Genomic DNA, 22,666 nt, shown 5'->3' on the forward strand with positions numbered 1-22,666 from the left:
CTAATGCTCTTTGGTCCTGGTGGAGAATCAGACCTGCCGTATGTGTGAGGGAGTTACAGGCCATAATGTATTACAGCTCTACAAGAGCTTGATCACAAACGAAATCGGGAGCATAACGTTTGGTTTTTGACAGATAAGGTCGGAATGGGCTCGCATTAAAAACTTGTGGGTGACTCCATGGAGTGGGGTAATAAATATAAATTAACGGGGAAATTGGATGACCCCCCCCCCCCCCTTCCCTTGTGTTTGAATTGTTCTCCAGTCGCGCCAGGGTTGATGAAGGTTGGCTTTGGAACCAACAACTCGTGTTTTCAGGACTCGTGTGGCTACAGGCAGCATCCTTTTACTAAATAACGGTTTGCTAACACACCAGGATGGGTTGTGTTAAATAACGTTAAGTATGCTCAAGTTTAGTCCATGTGAACCTTAACGTGTCCTCAACAGAACCACGTTACTGGGGTGTTTTAAGAGTAGTACTAGTGTGAATACATAACATGTTACACATTTAAGCCTAGTGTTACATTATTTGAAATATGTACGCGCTTGTCGAGCGTGTTGCTCCAGACGGAAGACGCAGGTGAGGTGATTTTAAACGGACTAAATGCAAACGATGAACACTTCCTTTAGTCGACTTCTCTAATAAAAATGAGAGGTGCGTTTTGTTTTATTTCCTGATTATTGGGCAGATATTGCACATATACGGTGGAATTAGCATGTGGCTAGTTAGCTAACGCGAATGTTTTTTTTTAATCCACGGTCCCGCCATCTACAGCCCAAAAAAGCTCGGTAGCGCTGTCCACACGGAAGGATTTAGTGCGCGCCTACATCTTATTTTACGGTGAAGCGACGTAGAGGAAAGTTTGTCTTCGTGTTGTACATCTTCATTAAACATCTTACTGAGGTCTAATGCACCAGAAGAACGTGTGTGCAAACTTGTAGAAGAGAAAAGTTACTTTTGGTGAAAACTCAAACATTCCCTCTTCTAATTCTTTTCAGTTAAATCCATTATATTTATAAAGATCACCTTCTTAGTTGCTAATGGTAAGAGTTCCTGTGATAAGTACTACAGTAAAAATACTTGAGTCATCATGGGTACAAGGAGAAGCATTCAAGAATTTAGTGATTTATCTGATAAAGTTACATATGAAGAACTAAAAAGAGATTTAACAGGGGTTTGTAATCACATTACTCCAAATTCCTACAGTAAAAAGAACTGAAAGTCATATCATGGGTACATAAGGAAGTGTATTTAATTTAAATTGTTTATTTTATAGCGCCTTAAAAGTTGCATATAAAGAACCGAACAGACATTTTACACGAGTTTCCCTTCCCATTACTCAAAATTCCTACAGTAAAAATGACTGAAATTCATACGACAGGTACATAAGATAAAACCTCTGTGCTGTCTTTCAGTCCAGCCTTTTCCAGCAATTGGTAGGATTTTTCCATATCAGCCACTTCCACTGCCGGCGGTGCTAACTGTGACCTGTACATGAGTCCCATTTGCCTGTGGGACTCCAAGGTTCTTGTAGTTGCCTACAGCATCTGTTCCATCATCTTCTGGTAGTGTGATTGCCACTGTTCTAGCCACCTTCCTTGTAATCATACGACCACACTTATCCAGTCCAATCTGGGACACTGAATCATAGGCTTCCTTGTAACCACTCCAGGCGATAAGCAAACACAGGTTGGTCTGTCTGGTCTTGCAGACTCGAGTGGTCAGGCTTGAACTGGCAAATGGCTGGTTACTAGTCAAGTACCTGAACAACACTGCCACAGTGGTACATTTTCTTATGTACCGATGATAGGACTCAAATGTTTATACTGTAGAAATGTAATAGTAATAGGATTGCAAAATCCTCTTAAATGTCTATTGGGTTAATTATATCACTACTTGAAGCCCTATACAATACACAAATTGTTATCAAATCCATATATATTATATATTCTTCAAATCGACTTATGTACCTACATCTTATGTACCTGTGGTATGATTTTCAGTCATTTTTACTGTAGGAATTTAGAGTAATAGGAAGGGAAACGTGTAAAATGTCTGTTCGGTTCTGTATATGCAACTTTTAAAGCTATATAAAATAAACCAAATATTAAAAAAAAATAAATCAAATTATTACCCGATCTCTTCACTATATTCTTAAATACACTTCCTCATGATATTGACTTTCAAGTATTTTTCACCGTAGTAATCATCACAAGAAATCTTACCACGAGTAACTAAGGTGATTTTTATATAGTGGATTTAACCGAAAAGAATTAGAAGAGGGAATGTTGAGTTTTCACCAAAAGTAACTTTTCTCTTCTACAAGTTTGCACACACGTTCTTCTGGTGCATTAGACCTCAGTAATATGTTTAATGAAGATGTTCAACACGAAGACAAACTTTCCTCTACGTCGCTTCACCATAAAATAAGATGTAGGTGCGCACTAAATCCTTCAGTGTGGACAGCGCGACCGAGCTTTTCCGGGCTGTAGATGGCGGGACCGCGCTTATTTTTAGCGGATGGTTTAGGCTTTGGTCATGCGCCACTATAAATGATTACAACTTAGTACAAATTATTTACAAAGTCTTATTTTGTAGTGGGATGTAAACACATCAGTATATGCTCGTCCTCATGGTAGCGTGGCCGAGCGGTCTAAGGCGCTGGATTAAGGCTCCAGTCTCTTCGGGGGCGTGGGTTCGAATCCCACCGCTGCCAAAATATTTCAATTTTTCACAAAGTTGGCTAAAACAAGTCATAGATCCCTGAATTTCCAACAAAAGTAGTTATCGAGCTGGCTGAGCGGGCGTTTGCCAGCTACATAAATATAAAGCATTTTGTGGCGTATGTTTTGCAGAGGGCGCTGTTGCAGAAAGGGGACACCAGCGGTAGGGTTATACTTCCTGTGATCCCCTTCCGGAGCGTTCACCTCCACACTGAAATCCAAACCTTTTCATCGCGGGAGAGAAGCGCTCGTCACCTCGCCTGAATGATAGCACGCCTTCTCTAAGCTGCGTCTTCTGACTCCGGCGTTCGCGATGTCGGCTTTACCCCCCGGCGATCCTCAGCTGGTCGCCATGATCGTCAATCACCTGAAGACGCAGGGACTGTTTGACCAATTCCGCAGGGACTGCTTGGCGGACGTGGATACCAAGGTACACACACACACACACACACACACACACACACACACACACACACACACACACACACACACACACACACACACACACACACGTGTGGCAAGTCCTCCAGATTTCTCTCCCCCACGCCTCTCTTGTCGCTCTCCAGCCCGCGTACCTGCACCTGAGGCAGCGAGTGGACAACTTCGTGTCCAACCACCTGTCCAACCACACGTGGAGCCCCCAGCTGAACAAGAACCAGCTGAGGAACAACATCAGGCAGCTTGTGCTGCAGTGAGTGGCCCTGACCCGAGTGCTTGGGGGGGCCCCGGGAGCCTCGCACAGGCAGACCGCCGTGGGTGGGGTGCTGTGTGTGTTGGGCCTACCCTGGCAGGGCTGCAAGGCTGGGGACGACCGGTGATCACTTTGGCGCGTATACTGGTGCTTGGATAACATGATTAAAGATCATGTCAGGGATTTAAAAAAAAAAAAACCGTTTTAACGTCCTTGCAGCTGTAACTAATGTAGCTGGTGTGTGAAAGAAATGCAGTTTTGGTGTTGGTACGCTGTAATCAGCGTAGACCGATTTTGACGCGGTCCGGCCTTCTCTCTGGGGACAGAGCCGTGCCAACCTGGCTGTCGCTTCACTCGTGCAGGAACTTAGCGGAGTGATACTCGGGCAGCACTTCAAAGCAAAAATTCTGTGAACCCCTCCGTTCCTGCACCCCAGTGAAAAGTGGCCTTTCAGGTTTTGTTCGTTACCGTCGCCCTGCTAATTGGGTAACGCCAGTTTTGTGTACCGTCCGGCAGGTCTGGCATGCTGGAGCAGGGTGTGGACCGGATCGTGGCTCAGGTGGTGGACCCCAAGATCCACCACACCTTTCGGCCGCAGGTGGAACGGATCGTGCGCCAGTTCCTGTCTCCCGGGAGCCACGTGGAAGAGGAGGAGCCTCCGCTCGCCCCTAGCCTATTGGTGGAAAGCCAGGAAGTCCAGCTGCCGTCTCCAGGTAACAGCAGGGACAACATGCTAAGAACTAGTTTCAGCACAGAGTGAAACTGCCTTAAAACTAAACAGGTTATTTCTTTCTTTCTTGTGCATATTCTGTACTTCTGTAACACCGTCTGTGTGAAATGAGAATAATCAACAACAACTCTCTCTCTCTGTGTGTGTGATTGTGTGTGTGTTCAGCCCCCAGCACGGGGGTGGACCCAGCAGACTCCGCCTCCTCACAGTGCCAGGATGAGGCTGGCAGCAGGACCCAGAGCGCAGAGCCCAATCAGGAGGAGGGAGAGGCAGACATGAGCCTGGTGGAGGCGGAGCACATGAAGGAGGAGGAGGAGGAGGAGGAGGGGCGAGAGGCGGCGCACGAGGTGGAGGAGGGGAGAGCGGCGGAGCAGGAGGAGGAGCAGGAGGAGGAGAAGGAGGAGGAGGGGCGAGAGGCGGAGCAAGGAGACGGCAAGGCGGCCTGTGAGGAGGAGGTGGACAGAGAGAGGGAGATGGAGGTGGACAGAGAGGCTGAGGCTGCAGAGGTAAAGGCAGAGGAGGGGGAGGGGGAGGAGCGCAACGAGGCGAAGGAGAAGAGCGGCCGAGCGGCAGGGAGGAGCAAGGAGACGGAGCCGCCGAAAAGCGCCGGCGAGAAGCAGCACATCCGCCAGAGAGCTCGTGAACGGCTGAAGGAAGGTACGGCTCCCTCGGCCCTGTCGCGGTGGCCCGCATCTCGGAAAAGAGCGGCGCGCGGAGTTTTTAGGCCGCGTTAACTAGATCTTTGTGTGCAAGCTGGGCCCGTGTGCGGTGAGACAAACCTCGGTGGACCAGGAGCTAGGACGCCGTCGTTAGCACAGTCCACACGCCACTGCTCGCAGAGGAATGAACCGGAATAAAGTTATCGAAGTGTTTGCAGTCAAATGTGTAATGTGAAAAAGTGGCATTTATTGTCAAATATTTTTGTGATACATTTTTGTGTATTGACAGTGCAAGAGTTATTATTGTTGTTGACTGCAAAATTATTGTTATTATTTATCCATTCTTTTATTTTACACCTGTTGTTTGCAGGTGCAGTAGTGTGTGTGTGTTTCTTGTTTGTTTGTCTGCACATGAAACTGTGTGTTGTGTCAGAATACTCCCTGGAGGACTCGGACCTGGAGGGGCTGAGCGACATCACAGTGAGTTCGGTGCACACCAGCGACTTGTCGTCGTTGGAGACAGAGAGCGAAGACTGCCAGGTTCCGTCAGACTCCACCGAGGAAGGAGAGATCACGTCAGAGGGTGGGCCTGCTTTAAGACGCGCCCTCAGAACTCCTCCTGCTTCTTGCCACACCCCTTCCTTCACTGTTCACTGTTTTGCTTCCGTTTTTTTAACCGTGCCCCCTTTGCTAGTAACCACGCCCCCTATGCCCGTAACCACGCCCCCTTTGCTAGTAAAGCTCTCTCCTTTCGTTTGTCCACACGGTAAAAATAATAGGTTGGATATATGTGATTTATGATCAATTAAACCCAACAATTGCGTTTGTGTGTGTGTGTGTGTGTGTGTGTGTGCGCGTGTACATGTAGATGAGAGAGCTCAGCAGAAGTCTGCTGGTGAGGAGAAAAGGCCCCGAGCCACACGCCAAGGCTACGTGCACAAGCCTTTCCTCTACTCCCGTTACTATAGCGACTCTGACGACGAGGTCACGGTGGAGCAGAGACGCCGGTCTGCGGTGAGAGAGCTGCAGTCTGTGATGTCCTTAGAGTCCAGAACGGTAGCGTGTCTGTTGGCTAGAAGTGTTCCGGAGTGACCGCCCCAGATGCTCCTGAGAGTCTGGCCACCTTGCTAGACAGGCCCATAAACATGCCGCCCGTTCTCTTTGTTTGGGTTTCTGGGGGGCGTGCGCAGGCGAAGGAGAAGGAGGAGCGCGTGCTGAAGAGACAGCAGAATCGAGAGCGTCTGGAGGAGAAGAGGAGGCAGAAAGCAGCACAGCCTGAACCACACGGTGAGGAGAAGAGGCCCCGTCTGCACACGCCCTTACCCGTGGACATGTGCATATGACGTTAACGTTTTCAGTGCGGGAGTAGAGTGCGTTTCCGTGTGTCCTCATCTGCCTTCCGTTCTGGACCCTGTCAGAGAAAGAAAAGCAATCGACAGCTGCGTCCAGTCAAGAGGGCCCACGACCCAAGGCCAAGGAAGCACGCAAGGAGAAGAAAGTTCTGGAAAAGAAAGTGGCACTCAGCAGGAAGAGGAAGAGAGACTCCCGGTGTGTGTGCGCGCGCGTGTCGCACGTATGTGAGTGTGGATCTGTGTGTGTGCATGCAAGCAAAATCTGTACACCTGTCATGACTGTTGCCATGGTTTCCTTTGTTTTTTTTTACTCGAATTCAGGAAGGAGGATGACTCTGGAAGCAAGAGGAAGAGCGATGCTGATGCAGATATGGTAAAGAAGGATGTAAGTCTCCTTTCTTCTCTGGTAGTATTGGTACTGTTCTGTGCTCTCTCTGCTGGTATTAGCACTGTTGCGCGCTCTCGCTCTGGTAGTATTAGCACTTCCCGTGCGCTCTCGCTGTGGTAGTATTAACACTCCAAGTTTCACCTTTTTCCCCACTACACGCTTGTTGTGTTCAGTTGGTTTCTGTGTGTAATCCAGCTTTGTCCCTCCAGGAGGCACTGAAGCTTAAAGCGGCCCCCCCGAAGCCCTCGAGGAAGTCATCTGAGGCAGAGGAGCAGCGGAGGAGGAAGAGTGGAAGCCTCTCAGAGGACCCGTGCGAGCCCCGCAGGGCCCTGGACAAGTCCCGCACTCACTCGTTCATCCTGGACCTGGAGATGGGCTCGGAGGAGGTTCTCCGGCAGAGGGGAGGAGGCCGCGGGGAGCGCCCCGCCCGCAGGGACGGCCCGGCCCGCGAGAGGGAGCGCAGCATCTCCGACGAGCACCCCAAACCCCGGCCGAAGCCCGACTGCAGGAAGACGGGAGACGGCGTCGCCGAGGGGCCGGCCGAGGACAGGGGAGAAAAGAAGGGGTCAAAGGTTAAAGGGGAGAGGAAGGGCTCGGCGGCCAAGGAGGGAGCGCTTAAGTGCGGGAAGAAAGGGAAGAGCGAGATTCCCAGAGAAAAAGAGAAGACCACTGGGAAGGGCGAGCCCAAATCTCTGCATCGGCTGGACTCCACAGGCTCCACCGAGGAGAGGTCAGAGGTCGAGGCCGCTTCAGAGGTCAACAAGAAGAAAGAGAAGCCCCCCAAAGACGTCCTGAAAAAGTCCAGAAGTCACACGGAGGTGAGAACCTCAGAAAAGGTTAAGAGTCGACAGGACAGCAGCAGTGAGAGGACCAGACCTGATCCGTCCACTCCGGAACCTCCCAAGCATGGCTCGGAGGGCGGGTCGAAGGTCAAGCCCGTGTCCGACAAACCGAGATCCAAGTCCAGGGATGACGTCAAGCCGCAGAGTCCGTCGGGAAGCAGGGCGGAGAAGAAGGCGGCGGGTCACGAGGCGAAGGCCAGAGCCGCGTCCGCCCCTGCCCCCGGCCGAGCAGAGCCAATCGGGGAGAAGAAAAGGGAGGACCACGTCCCCGAGAAAGCGAGGGGAGCGAAGGCGGGGAAGAAGACGAGTGATGAGAGCGCAAAAGAGGCGGAGAAGGAGAGGAGGAGCGCCCCAGCGGAGCAGCTCGCCACGCCCCCTGCTGTCGCGGAGGCAGCACAGGCCGCCACCGAAACGCTCCCTCATCCCTCCGAGCTCCCAGCCTCACGCGAGGAGTCCGATGTCACAGAGCCAGACTCCCTTCCAGATCCTGATCCCGCAGCCCTGCTAGCACGGGACGGCGAGACAGATCTCGCCCACGCTGGGGCATCGGATGCGCTTGCGGGGCCTGGGTTCGCCGCGTGCTCGCCGCGTCCGCCTACGGACTCTCGCCTGGGCCCTGATCTTGTTGCCATAGCAACCCCAGGGTCGCCAGACACCGTCGCCGCGTCCGATCGCATCGCTGCCGACTCCAGCGGCGCAGCGGTGCCCGACGACATGTACGACGCCCTGAGCGACATCACCCCGGAGCCCGAGGACGAGGACGACAGCGCCGCGAGGCTCGCCGAGAGCCGGGAGAGGCCACGCCCACTCCCTGCCGAGGCCGACGCCCTCCTGACCCTGGTGGATGTATGCGCCTCGGCTGCGGGAAGCGATGTCACTGAGCGCTCGTTCCGTGAAGCAGACATGAAGATGAAGGAAGCCGCCCTGACTCTGCTCTCTATGGACCCGGATATGTCTGTGTCCCAGAGTCTCATCACGGAGTCTCAACTCCTCACGGATGCTCGGGGTGCCGCTGAGGAGACTCCCGTTACCCGGCAACGGGCCGAGCCTCAGACCCTTGACTCGGATGACACAAAAAGCGCGAAGGAACCATCTGTCGCGGTCACCAAGGAGTCAGAGAGTGACACGGTTTCTGGTGTCCAATCAGAGATGGAAGGCGGGGCCTCACAAGATGACCAACACCCCCATGGTACTGGGGCTTAATGTATTTAATTTATTATATTTCAGCATGGCATTGCTTTGCCTTTCTTGGGTTCTAGATAATCCAGTAGCCAACAGCTTGGTTGTGTTCTCAGGATGTCTTGCACTGTCGTCTGAGGGTCGTTTAGTAAATGTTCGTTTTTTAATTGATGAAACTGACTCAGCTTGTTGTGGGTTTATTTGACCCTGTTCTCCAGCTCTGATGAACACAGACATAGAGGACATCACAGCAGACAGCACCTCATTAGAGGAAGTGATGTCAGAGGTGAGATTTACATCATATATGGGTTATCCAGGTTGGAGCTTGTAGTCAATATATAAAAGCAATGCAAACAAGCACACACAGAACATTTAAGTAAGTATTATATGAGTAAAAGGTGTGTGTGTGTGTGTGTGTGTGTGTGTGTGTGTGTGTGTGTGTGTGTGTGTGTGTGTGTGTGTGTGAGACAGACGAACAGGTTGGAACCTGAATCAGAACCCCAGTCTGAAATTCCTGCACAAGATCCCAGTGCTCATGAAGAACCAGCGCCAGGTACACTTGCACTCCACTGGGTCAATACTCTCCTGGTAGACGTAGTGATATTTAGTACGGCGATACTAAATCTCAAAATAATGACGTATAATATAACCAACGGAATCAAGGTCAAATTGATTTGCAGATGTCTGAATTTAAGAGAAATACTCAGCAAATAAACACGAAACATTTGGGCTTAGCATTGATCAGCTGTAGCTGAGAAGTGTGCCGTATCGTTATTGTAAATGTGTTTTTGAAATCATCTGTTGTCTCCTCTCGTGTCTCGCATCTGTGGGCATGCCATCTACCCTGCTCACTCTGGGGCCTCCCCCCTTATAGAAGACACTTCAGCCAATCCTGAGCACAGCCAAACAGATACGCGCCCTGTGAGTACAGAACACGTGGCTGCAAACACACAGGGGTGCAAGGGTTAATACACCACGATGACTGGCTGAGTTTGCTTGTTTGTGTTGGACTGCTGAGTCGTAGTGAAGCTCCGTACTGTGAGGCATGCGTATATCCGTGTGGCTTGTGACTGGTGTGTTTTGATACGCGATCTCCTGATACACACTATGTGCTCTTGGCTCTAAGCAGGCTGCGGAGACACAACCGGAAAATCTCGCGCAAGGGGAACAGATCACAGCCTTCCACTCCGAGACGCGTGAGCCCGGCGCCACGCATGAGCCGGCCACGGCAGAGAACTCGCGTGAGGGTCCCAAAACGCACAGGGTCCTGCCCTTAAATTTTTAATAACTTAATGAAACGGAACATACGATCTCTCTGACATTTCTGTGCTAAATCTCACGCAGGACTGGGCGTCTCACGTGTTTGTGGCGCAGGTGGGGGCCAGAAGGGTGACATGGGGGGCGTTGACGCGGTGAGTACCTCAGACACGCCAGGCCTCGCCCCGAAACTCACACGCTCCTCCCTCCCGGTCTCCTGCTGAGGGCGAAGAGCGTGGCAGCAGGCCGGGTGCGTTCCTCCAGGGTTTGGCCGTCTGAAGCCCCGGTGGATGTCGCATGACCGTTCTGCTGTCAGACCTGCTAGTGACGCCATTAGCTTTCATTGTTCATATTCCAGGAGGACATGGTTCTGTAGGGACATGTGGGGGTGGGGGTGTGGTGATGGATTGTGTGTTTGCTCATACCTGGTCCCGGCTAACTTGCCAAGTCACATGACCTCAACCCATACACACACACACACATGGCTCAAATGCAGGCACACGTCTCTGTGTCCGTTAAGACATCGGGAGAGCTGCTTTTCTGCTTTAAAAAAAAAATAAAAATGTGTGTCTGTGTGCGTGCGTGCGCGTGCGTGTGTGTGTATCTGCCCACAGACTGAACCAGAGGCAGTACAGGAGCGACAGGTTCAGCCAGCGAGGAGAGGACGACCTCCTAAACTAATCAAACAAGCCAGTAGGTTCCAAAGCTGTGTTTGAATACACACTACGCACACACTACATCTAGTGTCTTAGTTAGAGGGCCATTCGCTATACTACTAACCAAAGTGCAGTGTAAATGTAGTAAACAACCGATGTAGACTGCTGGGGGCAAAGGTACCACACTGCACCAGGGCCTCCTACATAGAGGCGGATTGTTGATCAGTTCTTCTGTTGATCAGTGAGCCCAAATGTAACGGTCACATGATGTTAATGGAACGCAAACCAGAATAAACAAAGGTCCTACTCAAGAAATAAACAGTCTCTTACTCGGTGGTGTTTTTTGATAAATGGAAACATGGACGTGGCTGTAGAACTATGGATTATTAGTCACGACATGACATTTTAAAACTGCAAACTCTCTTAATTCAGTGTGTTGTGATCGTACAGCTAGTCTACTTATTGTTGATGCTCCGGATAGTTTATGTGACGAAAGGTCACTGTTATATTTCTGGTGCAAGCTATTGGTGTGTCCAGCTTCTGTCTGCTGTCTCCATTACGGGGACACTACGAAGTGTTCTAGACCTGTCTGTGTAGTGATTAGTGGATGACAGAGGTATTTCAGCTGGTGTGTCCTCGTATGTGTAAGCAACTGTGCAGGTGTAGTTGGCTGTGTCTGTGTATGTGTGTGATGGCTATACTCTTTGTGAGATGTGTAGCGCGCGTCTGCGTGTGATGGCCGTGCTCTGGGTGAGACGTGAAGCGTGCGTCTGCGTGTGCGATGGCCGTGCTCTGCGCGAGACGTGTGGCGCGACGGCCGTGCTCTGCGCGAGACGTGTGGCGCGATGGCCGTGCTCTGCTTGAGACGTTTGGCGCGACGGCCGTGCTCTGCGCGAGACGTGTGGCGCGACGGTCGTGCTCTGCGCGAGACGTGTGGCGCGACGGTCGTGCTCTGCGCGAGACGTGTGGCGCGATGGCCGTGCTCTGCTTGAGATGTTTGGCGCGACGGCCGTGCTCTGCGCGAGACGTGTGGCGCGACGGCCGTGCTCTGCGCGAGACGTGTGGCGCGACGGCCGTGCTCTGCGCGAGACGTGTGGCGCGACGGTCGTGCTCCGCGCGAGACGTGTGGCGCGACGGTCGTGCTCCGCGCGAGACGTGTGGCGCGACGGTCGTGCTCCGCGACGGCCGTGCTCTGCGCGAGACGTGTGGCGCGACGGCCGTGCTCTGCATGAGACATGTGTTCTGTGCCCGTGTTGCAGGTAGCACATCCCAGTCTGATGGTCGGGAGGAGGAACAGGCCGAGATGTCAGAAATGGTAACGACTCTCCCAGCAGCACAGGAATCCCCCAGTACCCATCCAGATGTAAACAAACAGATACATGTCCCCTCTGTGTGTGTGGCCGGTGTGCAGGAAGACCGTGCGGAGGGCAGGACTACACGGAGAGGGAGACCGCCCAATCAGAAGGCAGCGCCGGCCAAGGACGGTGGTGCGTGCTGGGGTTTCTGGTTTCCATCATGGCTGTGTGTAAACACAAACATGCACACATGTCTGTCAGATGTCTGAATAAAAAGACACTTCTCTCTACGTGTTTCTCGCTCCAAAGGCTCAGTGGACAAGGAAGAACCTGAAAACACAGCACCCCGCAAGGTGACTACAGAGTGTTTACTGCACGTCTCACATACATACACACACACACACACACACACACACACACACACACACACACACACACACACAGCACCCCGCAAGGTGACTACCGAGTGTTTACTACACGTCTCACACACCACACACACACACAGCACCCCGCAAGGTGACTACCGAGTGTTTACTACACGTCTCACACACCACACACACACACAGCACCCGAAAGGTGACTGCAAAGTGTTTACTACACATCTCTCTCTCTCTCTCTCTCTCTGTGTCTCTCTCTCTTTCTCTTCCTGTCTCTAAACTTGGTTTGGTGTTTTGACAGGATGAGGAGGCTGATGAAGGAGGCCTAAACAAATCATCTAACCCTAACCCCGACACTCCTCAGAGTGACGCATGTAAATACACACATGCACACAAATGTACACGCACGAACCATACACACTAGAGCACTGGCTGACAGAGTGAGGAATCTAAGTGAAGTCACACGAACAATTTCCTCTAAGGTTTAACATTACAAGATCAGGAGATGGAGGCAGCGGAGCAGGAGGTGGAGCACAGAGAGGTGAACTCCCTTTGCACCGCTCCAGTGTCTTAGCATGAGTGCCTTTTCTTTTAATGCAGTCCTAAGTGGTTCCCACTCCAGCTGTGTTCTGAATGGTGTGTGTGTGTGTGTGTGTGTGTGTTCTTGCACACAGCAGGTGCGGAGAGGAAGACGGCGTTCCGGAGCACAGTCTTCCACAGCAGGTGAGTAGAGATGACATGGTTAGTGCTGTAATAGCGGTAATATTCATATTCAGACCTTATTCAAATCTGTTTACAGTCTCCACTCATCACACTTAAACCGTCTTTTTAGAGAGTCATGAATGTTAAATGGCTTGGACTGCTTTTATCCAATCAGTGGGCAGATGCAAATTACCATGCCTAAGTGAGATTAGAATGTGTGTGGAGAGATCAGACGGTTTGATTGTCAGTGTCGCGCTTAAGAGCAGTCAGACTGGAGAGCTGAGAGTAGCGTACGTCTGTCTGCACAACGTGTAACTATAGTCTGCTGTCCAGCTAAACCAGCCCTGAAGAGAAAGAGGTCTGACCAAGCTGAGCATCCTGGGAAGGTGAGTCCTCTTTTTTCAAGTGCTCTTTGTACTGAATCTGTGAGTGTGTATCTGAAAAAGGAAAGTGCTGTGTATGGATGTCGACTTTGTTTGTTTATGAAGGAATTGCCAGCCCAAGAGGAGGACACCATGAAAAGAGCAGAAGATGACAGTGGTGAACACACACACGCGCACGTGCACACACACACACACAAATGCACTCTCTCTCTCTAACACATACACACTTGTGTGAAATCCTGTGTGCTTTTCCTTGCCTTTTTTTGGTGGGTTAATTGTTGTGGGATTATTTATCTCCATCTCAGAGGTGACTGACGAGGCGTGGCAGGAGACAAGAGGAGAGCGAGGGGAGAGTGAGAGCCTTAAAGACTCTATAGAGGAGATGGTGAGTAGATCACACACACCTTACTTCACATGGGTGGAGCGGTGACTTCCCTGGTGACTGTAGCGCGTGATGTGAACTGTTACACTCTACTGCCAGACACACCACAACACGCTCCCGTAAGAGTACCGTCCTTACGGAGATGGACTCTCCGTATACTGCACCCACGGCGTAGTTTCATCCAGCTGAACAAGGCCTAAGCTCGGGATTCAAAATGTAATCTTTGAATTAGTTGTGAACACATCCTACTGAGTGTGTAAAGAGGCAGTCTGTCCTGCTTTCTCTCCGGCCTTCAGGTTATAGAAGCCACATGTGGGGGAGGGAGGGGGCAGTGAGACCCCCTCGCATAGAACACATTTGTTTTGTTCTCCAGTTTATGGTTCTATACTTCTAGGCTGTGAGGAAAGATCTCTGTCCTTTATTACGCAGAGTGGAATAATGCAGGAAACATCTAACAGATGCCACATTTATGCGTCAGGACTTCTTTTGAAACGTGGCGCATCGCACAAGAGCTCTCCGTATTATGTCTCAAGGACTTTTAATATGAAGCACATGTGTTTGGGACTTTTCCGTTCGCTGCCTGCCTCCCACTTCTACAATACCCAGAATTCAATGCAGGAACTACGGTTAAATGTGTTTGCCTAACAGACAAGCTAGTAAGAATCCACCAAGCCCACCCACTGCCTGATTTTGGTCTTCCTCTGTCTGAGATTGGTTTTCCTCTCAGATGTGCTTCTCCCTTCACCGCTCACTCATCTTAGTGATGTAGGGGTGGGGCTTATGACGCAGCCAATCAGAGCTCACTTACCCAGTGATGCAGTTCAGTGCACCTCTACGGTGACTCCTAGAGCTGATGCTCGCAACATACGAGACACACGCGTGCGCACACACATTAATCTATACACACACACACACTTAGATACATGTTTAATACAGTGCACACACACACATTTATATATTCATCTAAATACACAAACATATGTTTAATACAGTGCACACATACAAACATCCACACACTCGCTGTCACATCTAACTATCACTAATTCTTAAGTGTGTGTGTGTGCCCATTTGTGTGCTCGTGTGCACTTTATGTAGGAGGAAGAGGAAAAAGACGAACCTGTGAGGAAGACTCCACGCAGGGGCCGACCCTCAAAAAGTACATCTGGTACAGATGAATCAGGTGTGTGTGTGTGTGTGTGTGTGTGTGTGTGTGTGTGTGTGTGCGCACGCACACGCATGCAGGAGGGGCATGAGAGTGTGTGTGTGTGTGTGTGTGTGTGTGTGTGTGTGTGTGTGTGTGTGTGTGTGTGTGTGTGTGTGTGTGTGTGTGTGTGTGTGGGCCATTCCTCTGGGCTTGCTCTTTTATGCGAACATATGAACCACACCTGCACGTACACCAACAGATGAACCACACCTGTACGCTTGTGTTGTTGGTTGAGTGGAGCTGCTTGCGCCCCCTGCTGGTGCGTAACCCACCGTATCTTCGGCAGTGCTGGAGAAGAAGGAGGGAGGGGCGGAGACAGGAGAAGACGACGAGAAACAGGAAGAGGAGGAGACAAAGACGAGAGCCACGACGCGTGCCGCATCCCGTCTGGAGGCTGAGAAGTACGAACACATTTATGTCTAAAAGACCCTCACAGACGTTCATGCGAACTCTCAGAATATTGCTGAAATTCATCGTTTGAAATGTGAACTAGGCCATCCGTGTGAATTATGTAGAGGGGGAGGTGTTGGTGCGTCTGCCATAAGGAGAATCCCTGCTCCCCTCATTAAAACAATTTAGTCTTTTTTTTTCAGCCAATCCATAGGTGTTTTAATTCTGTGGACCAATCAGAAGTAAGGTAACCACTACAAGGACTTCCAGAAATATTTCCAGATGTGTCTGGTGTATCTGGTAGTTGATGCAGCCACCAGATATGAAGTGTTTACTTGTCATGTTGCTACACGCAGATGTAGGTTGTTTCAAGAGCTGTCTCTGGTGCTCAGGCTTGTTTGAACTTTTCCGTGAACTCATCCAGACCAACTACAGCCCTGCACTTCATTCAGAACGGGCAGCTAACGAGATCTGGGATATTTGGAAACGTTCCTGTCCACAGAAATATCTAATGAGAGCCAGAACTGCTGTTTTTCTTTCATTTCTACTCAGTACTGGCAGACATTTCACTGCACTGGTTAGCCATAGTGCACTTACTGGGCAGGGCTCATACACACACACACACACACACACACCCATGGTTTACCTCTACTGCCTGAAGCTGTGTGTTTCATTTCCCTATAGTTTACTACAGTTTAATCTCACCTCAGTTTTTAATGTTCTTGTCTAAATCACTGTTGTTGGGACTGGTGATGGATGTTTTGCACTCACCTACAGGGAGTTGCTTTCTGATCTTATCACCTAAATTACTCCTCTCAGGTTGCCATATCTGAATAAAGCCCTCTGTTGCAAACCTGGACATTTACAATGACATTGTATGATGTTGGTGCCCTGCCCCACAGATCTAGGGCTTGTTGAAAGCGACTCGTCAACCGTTCAGTCTTTGCTTAAGGCTTCGCATAATTCTTTTATGCAGAAATAAACCAAGTAAGCCGTCAACCAGAGCTTTCAGCAGACTGGGTGGGAAGGAAGAGATTTCACCCAACACACGGTATGGCAACATTTCTCCATCTTCTCTCATCTTTTTCATTCATTTCACTCATTTATTTTGCAGCTAAAAAATGACACCCCCCCCGACTCTCATACACACTCTCACTCTCTCTCTCTCTCTCTCTTGCGCAGAGCTTCTCGTGGTCAGGTCTCTGGAGCAGTGAAGGGTCGTAAGCGTGAGGTTAGCCCACCAACGTCCCGTACCCGTGCGGGCCACAGAGCCGAAGAGCCTCCGTCCAAGAGAACCAAGCGATGAAGCAGGCCCTCTCAGTAATAGACTCTCCTCCGTTTTGTTGTTGTTGTTATTGTTGTTGTTGTTTTTAATGGCAATAACATTCTTGGCACAAAGCCAAATGGATGGACTGGCTCTTTACTCAGAGCTGTGGAGATATTTCCCCAGGCATGGAGACACAGTAACCCTCCCCCTCCCCCGAAGGTCGATTTCCACAGTCCCTACAGTGTAATAGGACAGACAGACAGGCTCCACGGTGCTTTTTCCATCTGAGACTTTTACAGACTCAGATACCAGTAACGACTAGGGTTAGTCAAAGAATAGTCAGTAAAGCAAGCTGGGCCCTCAGAGTTATAAAAACTTATTGACAACTGCTTTGGGTAACTAAAGTCATGCTACGTGAGCTAGCGTAGCCTGCTAGCTAGCAGCACCATGTCCGTTTACCAGTCACCCTGCTTGGACCCTGATCGTGTCCTCCCTGGCTAAGAAAGTGGCGCGTCTTCGCATGCCTTCTTGTTGTAGGTGTAATTCGCCCACAGTCCGCTGCGTTTGTCCAGAAAGTGTCGGAAAGTCAGAGAATTCCAGAAAGATCAAGAATGTTGTAGCAGCTTCGTAAAATAAGGAGGACGAGCAGTACCTTACACACACAGCGCCAGCAGCATGGCCTGATCACATTGCCTCAGAATGCTGTCTGTGTCTGAGAGCTTTTTAGGAATTTTAGCTGTTTCAGAAGGATTCTGATTTCTGGCAGTATTTCACCAAACACTTCACACCCGCCCTTTACCTCCCTCACTTAACACTGAACTTGAGGTCATAGTCTCGCCGTCATAGTCCAAACGTAAAGTACAATATACACTTAGCTTTGCAAAGTCTAATATTAACTTGGCTGTAGTTTTCACTTGTCTGCATGTTTTGATTTTTATTTCCTTCTGATCCTGTTGCCATGGTCAACAGAAAGACACTCATTCTGTGAATGTAAAGAATTCGACTGTTTCTTTTAACATCGTTAGTTCTGATCACAAAGGCCAGCGGGACCCTCAGCGTGCGCTGTACTTTTTAGTCGTAGTTTAAGATGTTTATAAGACGATAAACGTTGCTGATTTATTACACTGCTGTGGTCTGTGACATTCTTTCCTGTGCTTTCCTGACCGTAGGTATCCGGGTAACTCGTGAATGTGCGTGCGTATGCAGAGCTGCGTTTAATCTCCAGATCTAATCTGTTGAATGTCTAAATGTGCAAAGGGGAGACTTACTCTCTATCCTTAACATATTTCTATTCATAGTAGAATGTTTGTGTTTAATTATTTTGTCCGAAAATTTTCCTTCCTCTAATAGTAACCTCCTAGAGCAAACCGTAAAGCGCGAAGTTTTCCGTTTGAGGCGCGAGCCCCCCGTTCACACGTTCCGTTCAGGTATTTCCTCCAAATGCAATCCAATCCCAAAATATTAAACCAACGTCTCTTTTTCCGTCATCGACATTATCGAGAAACCTCAGACATCCATTCCTTGCTTAACGTCCACACGAGGGCACCGCACGTCTGTAATATCGACGCAGCTAGCAGCGTATTGGGCATCGTGGGACGACGACGACGATGATGATGGTTTCACTGTTACTACAGCAGAAATCCACCCCAGAATGAAGTCCCACACCCATCCGAGGTTGAGTAGCCTAGCGTCTATGCGCTGAAATGAATGCGAGGGCTGAAGTGCCGAGCAGTCCTGCCAAAACCTACAGAGGAAATTCTACTCCACGCACACACGCACACCATCCCCCACCATCTCCCACCACCCACCACCGATTTGAGAGGATTTCCGTCATTATTCGCTAGGTCCTATACTGGAGTCTTTTTCGGAGACACGACGCGCGTGCTGTCAGACGTCGGGTCCGTGATGTGTTCCGTCTCCGCGCGCTATCACATGGCGCAGCCGTATAAAGGTCGGCAGAAGCGACAGTAGCTCCGGAGCCAGCGCCGTTCAGTCCGGTAGCGCTGCCCAGACCGGTACCCCGTCCGGGCTGGGATTCCCGTGCTAAATCGAGCAGCGTTAATGCCGTGTCCTGTTTCTCTTTGTCGGCTCGACTCCAGTTGGGCCTAGACGCGAGACAATGCGTCTCTACCTATTGGATGGTTTATTATAGTCAAATGATTTTTTTTTAATTAATGAAGCGACCTACTGTATGGGCTCAGTTTGGCAAGAAAACGAGGGGGTGGGTGCGTTTACAAAAAAGGAAAAACAGAAAACTGGTAGGACCGTTTACGCTGGCACGGTAAGCTTAAAACCTTTCAGAGGTGCGCAAAAAGGCGCGCGGGGACGTTGCAGTGACGTCATGCCACCGACGGTTTCTTTTCGTTCATCGGCGGGACGGATATGCACTTTTACTGTAAAACACACGAACGTTATGGCAAATATTAGAAGCGGAGGCGCATATCGTGCAGTTTGATGAATGAGGTGCAGAGAAGGCGAAGACCCTGGCCTCTCGTGCAGACTGAGCGAGCTCGGGTGTATCTGTCCTGAACTGAACTGGGGCTCGTCTTTAGAAACCCCACGATCATCGCGTGCGTGCTAAAGCAAAGCACAGCGTGTTGGTGAGCAGGTCAGTGATCGAGGGAGGTAGTCTCAGCATTTGTGTCGCGTTGACACGTCTTTCTGGCAGCAAAAAACGGGGGAAAAGTTGATCAAAACATAAATGCTGTCACTGCGCAGTGATTCAATGTGCCAGTGCATGCAGCTTGCACACATCGATACAGGAACTTTTTAGTCACTGTGGTAAAATGGAGTTATTGCAACAATAAAAATATTCTCTCTCTCTCTCTCTCTCTCTCTCTCTCTCTCTCTCTCTCTCTCTCTCTCTCTCTCTCTCTCTCTCTCTCTCTCTCTCTCTCTCTCTCTCTCTCTCTCACCAGCAGCCATTTACCCCTCATATTCTCCTCCCATTACACTGTGTAGCACAATCCCAAATACTCCCACGTCTGTAGGTCCCAGTATGACTCGCTCTCCGTCATGCTTCCCAAGTACACTTAACATGTCGTGTCATTTGTACTTTGTGGTGAAACACATATCCTCCTGTGAGAATAGCGAGGTCAGTGGGAAGAATACTAAAGGATAAAGCCCGACAGAAAACACTTTTATTTTTAAGTGTATATTTAAGTAACTTTGTAACTATGTGCAGCTATACAGTATTGTTCAAACAGCCAGAGGTTGTTCCCCCACTTGGGTGCCAGGACAGAGAAGAGCCTGCATGCATTGATGCTCACCTGTCATTACACGACTGTAACACACAGAATATTGCGCTCCTATTCACATGTGCTGTTATAAAAACACACACAGAAATGGACGTTAAGTGAACACACAGACTTCGGTCTTTCTTCCTCGCTCTCTCTCTCTCACACACAGCTATGATAAAATCTTGTAAAAGCTAGTGTCGTTCTGTTTGCACGATAGATGATTTATGCAAATCAGCCAATGTACTGTTAGAGATGAACGATTAGCATTTATTCTAAAAGTCGTCAGCGATTGGTGGCATTGGACCAACGTTACTGAAGGACCTGGAGATGACGGCACCCTCTCTCACCTTCCTTCTGCCTGCACTCAGTGGCTGCATTATTGGGTTCAAATAGCTCACTTTTACAAGTGTATAATTAAAAACCATACAGTTCATATGTAGATTTGTCAGAGTTGGTCAGCCACCCTGTACCCTGCTCATCACCAGTCTGGCCTCTTTCTTACCACAGGCCACGGCTGAGACGTTGTAGTGGACATTGTTAACACTGTAGTGGATATTGTACTCGTTTCAAGCGCAATAGCGTTGCTGGATGTTTTTACACATTAATCTCAGGGCTGTGCTGAGAGTGATCTGTCACCCACGTGAGTGTGTGTGTGTGTGTGTGTGTGTTTGTGTGTGTGTGTGTGTGTGTGTGTGTGTGTGTGTGTGTGTGTGTGAGTGTGTGTGTGTGTGTGTGTGTGTGTGTGTGTGTGTGTGTGTGTGTGAGAGAGAGAGAGAGAGGTCATGCCCCCATTTCCAAAAATCATCGTACTGTTAAGATCATCTTAAATGAGAGAGAGACAGACTGTTAAGAGTAATCGTTGTTCTGCCATTGAAAGATCATTGTTTTATGATGCTTTTGGGAAACCCAGCCCTTAGCAGTAAAATCAGATATTACTGCATTAGCTTATACCCAAACCATATGAATGTAATGAACACACTCTGTCGCTCCTCATTAGAATGCGGTTTCTGGAAGCCTCGTTTGGGGGTTGGGTAGAGGCTGAACAGCGGGCCAGTGTTTGTGGCATTTGTGACTGTACAGAGGAAAGGAGAAAACGGCTGGTTTTAAGGCAGCTATTAACATAGCCTCCTGCACAGCTGCTTGCACTGTTGCATCGCCGGATGTGTAACTGTTTGTTGTCCTAATGAGGTGGATTGTGCGATTTTAAAAGAAAATAGCAGTAGGTTCTAGACTGCTCCATGAAAAAAATAATGCGAAGTGCTGGGTTTTTGGTATTCATAACCACTCCATAAAGCCTCTCGTAGGTTCACTAAGAGCAGAGAACACAACGCTTTAAATAGACCTAACGATACCCATACTGTAGGCGTGTGCGTCATCGCTAGGTAAATATAGCCTAAAGAATAAAGTCTCCGTCGTCCCATCAGTCTTAGTGTCAGATTACAGTGTTCATTTGCGCACTGTTAGGGATAGGATTAATTCGGCCATAATTCACAGGCATTACTGGGTCTACTTGTCTCTGTGGCCTGCGACATTTGCGTCGTTAGTCATTCCATGTCCGACGTGTCCTGTGAAAAGTTCATAGCCTGGGAAGGACGAATACTTGTCACATACGGCCAACTTTAATTCCGAAGGATTGCTTAATCCCTAATGGTTATTAAACATGCGTGTGAAAGCAAGATACTGAAGCGATGTGTAAATAAGAGTCGTGCTGTGGCAAGGATAGCATGTGCAGACCCGCGAGGCGAGGTGAATGTCCACTAGATGGGGAGAAAGACACGCGCCTGCCCGCTCACCTGCGTGGGCCTCCGAAAAAGCACGGCTTATGTCAAAGAGCCTTTACGTTTTTATTACTAAATATTTGCTTTTGTACCAGCATTTTTCGAAATTAGGTAGCCTGTGAGAAACTCACACGATAGTATGTTAAAGGAGACCAAATACAGAGAATAACAGACCCTAAACCAATTAGAATGGTATTAAAAAGCAGACGAAATCTTGGCTTTGCAAAAGGTGCTTGTGATGTCTGATGTCTTTTTCAGGTTTTAAAACGAACACGTTAAGATGCTAACTGGATTCACTTTGCCCTGGCTTACATTTTGCCACGAGCTGCTGGGAGAACTGAAACGGAGATCGTTCGACCAAATAAAAATACTCAGAAAATGAAGAAAATTAAGTGTTCTGAAACACTAGCCGACCGGGTATTAACACTGAAAAGAACTTTTCCGTAGGTTTTATACAAAAGTAGTAATATTGTGTACGTAACATATTTGAAATTAAAAAAAATGTTCTCAAACATCTTTAACTTATTTCAAGATGATACAAAAATTACCCGAAGAATACAGTCTATAAATATAATTTAAGCAATAATGGGTCTCTCTGTCCATTATTCTGTCCATAATAATAATAATAATAATAATAACAATAATAATAATAATAATAATAATAATAATAATAATAATAATAATAATAATAATAACAATAATAATAATAATAATAATAATGTCTTGTAAAATGCTTTTTAAAATCTTAAGCAGCATAAATAGCGCATCTTTTATATGGTTTGGCCGACTGGCCGAAGAACTGGTTATGTGCGTACCTCGGCAGCGTGGCAGGCCTTTGCACCAGAATAAATCACTATAACAGCCCTAATGACACCACTGAGACGGGCCGGTCTCCACCCGTCCTGATCCCGCAGTGTTGGTTCTGTGACGGGACATCATAAACATCATGAACGAACCGATGGCATAAACCTGGCTACACTGATCATGCATTTATCATTTACGATTAAACAGCTTTATATATACATATATATATATATATATATATATATATATATATATATATATATATATATATGTGTGTGTGTGTGTGTGTGTGTGTGTGTGTGTGTGTGTGTGTGTGTGTGTGTGTACAATGCGATGATTGAACATATTTTAACAAAAACATGACCTTAAA

The 22,666-nt window shown here is 48.8% G+C and overlaps 2 protein-coding genes and 1 non-coding gene across 6 annotated transcripts; all 3 read left to right on the forward strand.

Annotated features, from left to right (window-relative positions):
* The first annotated feature begins 2,632 nt into the window (after positions 1-2,632).
* On the forward strand, positions 2,633-2,714 carry trnal-aag. Its single transcript has one exon. It is a non-coding gene; the product is annotated as a tRNA-Leu (tRNA).
* Positions 2,715-2,894: 180 nt separating this feature from the next.
* On the forward strand, positions 2,895-12,476 carry bod1l1 (biorientation of chromosomes in cell division 1-like 1). Its single transcript, XM_035536532.1, has 21 exons — positions 2,895-3,151; positions 3,288-3,412; positions 3,929-4,125; positions 4,308-4,489; positions 4,541-4,799; positions 5,235-5,384; positions 5,670-5,815; positions 5,992-6,088; positions 6,220-6,349; positions 6,475-6,538; positions 6,751-8,572; positions 8,781-8,848; positions 9,034-9,115; positions 9,437-9,483; positions 9,692-9,803; positions 9,907-9,974; positions 10,434-10,512; positions 11,735-11,790; positions 11,887-11,962; positions 12,080-12,134; positions 12,449-12,476. Exons 1-21 carry the CDS (start codon positions 3,035-3,037, stop codon positions 12,474-12,476), a joined length of 3,960 nt encoding a protein of 1,319 aa, XP_035392425.1. The 5' UTR covers positions 2,895-3,034.
* On the forward strand, positions 12,453-17,599 carry LOC113585557 (biorientation of chromosomes in cell division protein 1-like 1). Of its 4 annotated transcripts, none has more exons than XM_035530386.1 (10): positions 12,453-12,521; positions 12,630-12,688; positions 12,822-12,870; positions 13,171-13,235; positions 13,338-13,389; positions 13,538-13,617; positions 14,710-14,794; positions 15,105-15,219; positions 16,185-16,259; positions 16,391-17,599. In XM_035530386.1, the coding sequence occupies exons 2-10, from the start codon at positions 12,653-12,655 to the stop codon at positions 16,512-16,514; spliced, it is 681 nt and encodes a 226-aa protein (XP_035386279.1). In that variant the 5' UTR covers positions 12,453-12,521; positions 12,630-12,652; the 3' UTR covers positions 16,515-17,599. The 4 variants fall into 4 exon arrangements, with proteins under 4 accessions (XP_035386279.1, XP_035386303.1, XP_035386290.1 ...); XM_035530410.1 differs by having other exon boundaries at positions 13,183-13,235; XM_035530397.1 differs by having other exon boundaries at positions 12,825-12,870.
* Positions 17,600-22,666: the final 5,067 nt, after the last annotated feature.

The sequence above is a fragment of the Electrophorus electricus genome, chromosome 1 (assembly GCF_013358815.1).
Source record: "Electrophorus electricus isolate fEleEle1 chromosome 1, fEleEle1.pri, whole genome shotgun sequence".
Classification (NCBI taxonomy): domain Eukaryota; kingdom Metazoa; phylum Chordata; class Actinopteri; order Gymnotiformes; family Gymnotidae; genus Electrophorus; species Electrophorus electricus.

What these genes read in the sequence shown, in the direction of transcription:
- bod1l1 (XM_035536532.1), top strand. Translation starts at nt 3,035, where the DNA reads ATGTCGGCTTTACCCCCCGGCGATCCTCAGCTGGTCGCCATGATCGTC. An exon ending in TCATGAAGAACCAGCGCCAG is followed by an intron (nt 9,116 to 9,436) that starts GTACACTTGCAC and finishes CCCCCCTTATAG; the next exon opens with AAGACACTTCAGCCAATCCT. An exon ending in GCCAAACAGATACGCGCCCT is followed by an intron (nt 9,484 to 9,691) that starts GTGAGTACAGAA and finishes GGCTCTAAGCAG; the next exon opens with GCTGCGGAGACACAACCGGA.
- LOC113585557 (XM_035530386.1), top strand. Translation starts at nt 12,653, where the DNA reads ATGGAGGCAGCGGAGCAGGAGGTGGAGCACAGAGAG. An exon ending in AGCACAGTCTTCCACAGCAG is followed by an intron (nt 12,871 to 13,170) that starts GTGAGTAGAGAT and finishes GTGTAACTATAG; the next exon opens with TCTGCTGTCCAGCTAAACCA. An exon ending in AAGAGCAGAAGATGACAGTG is followed by an intron (nt 13,390 to 13,537) that starts GTGAACACACAC and finishes TCTCCATCTCAG; the next exon opens with AGGTGACTGACGAGGCGTGG.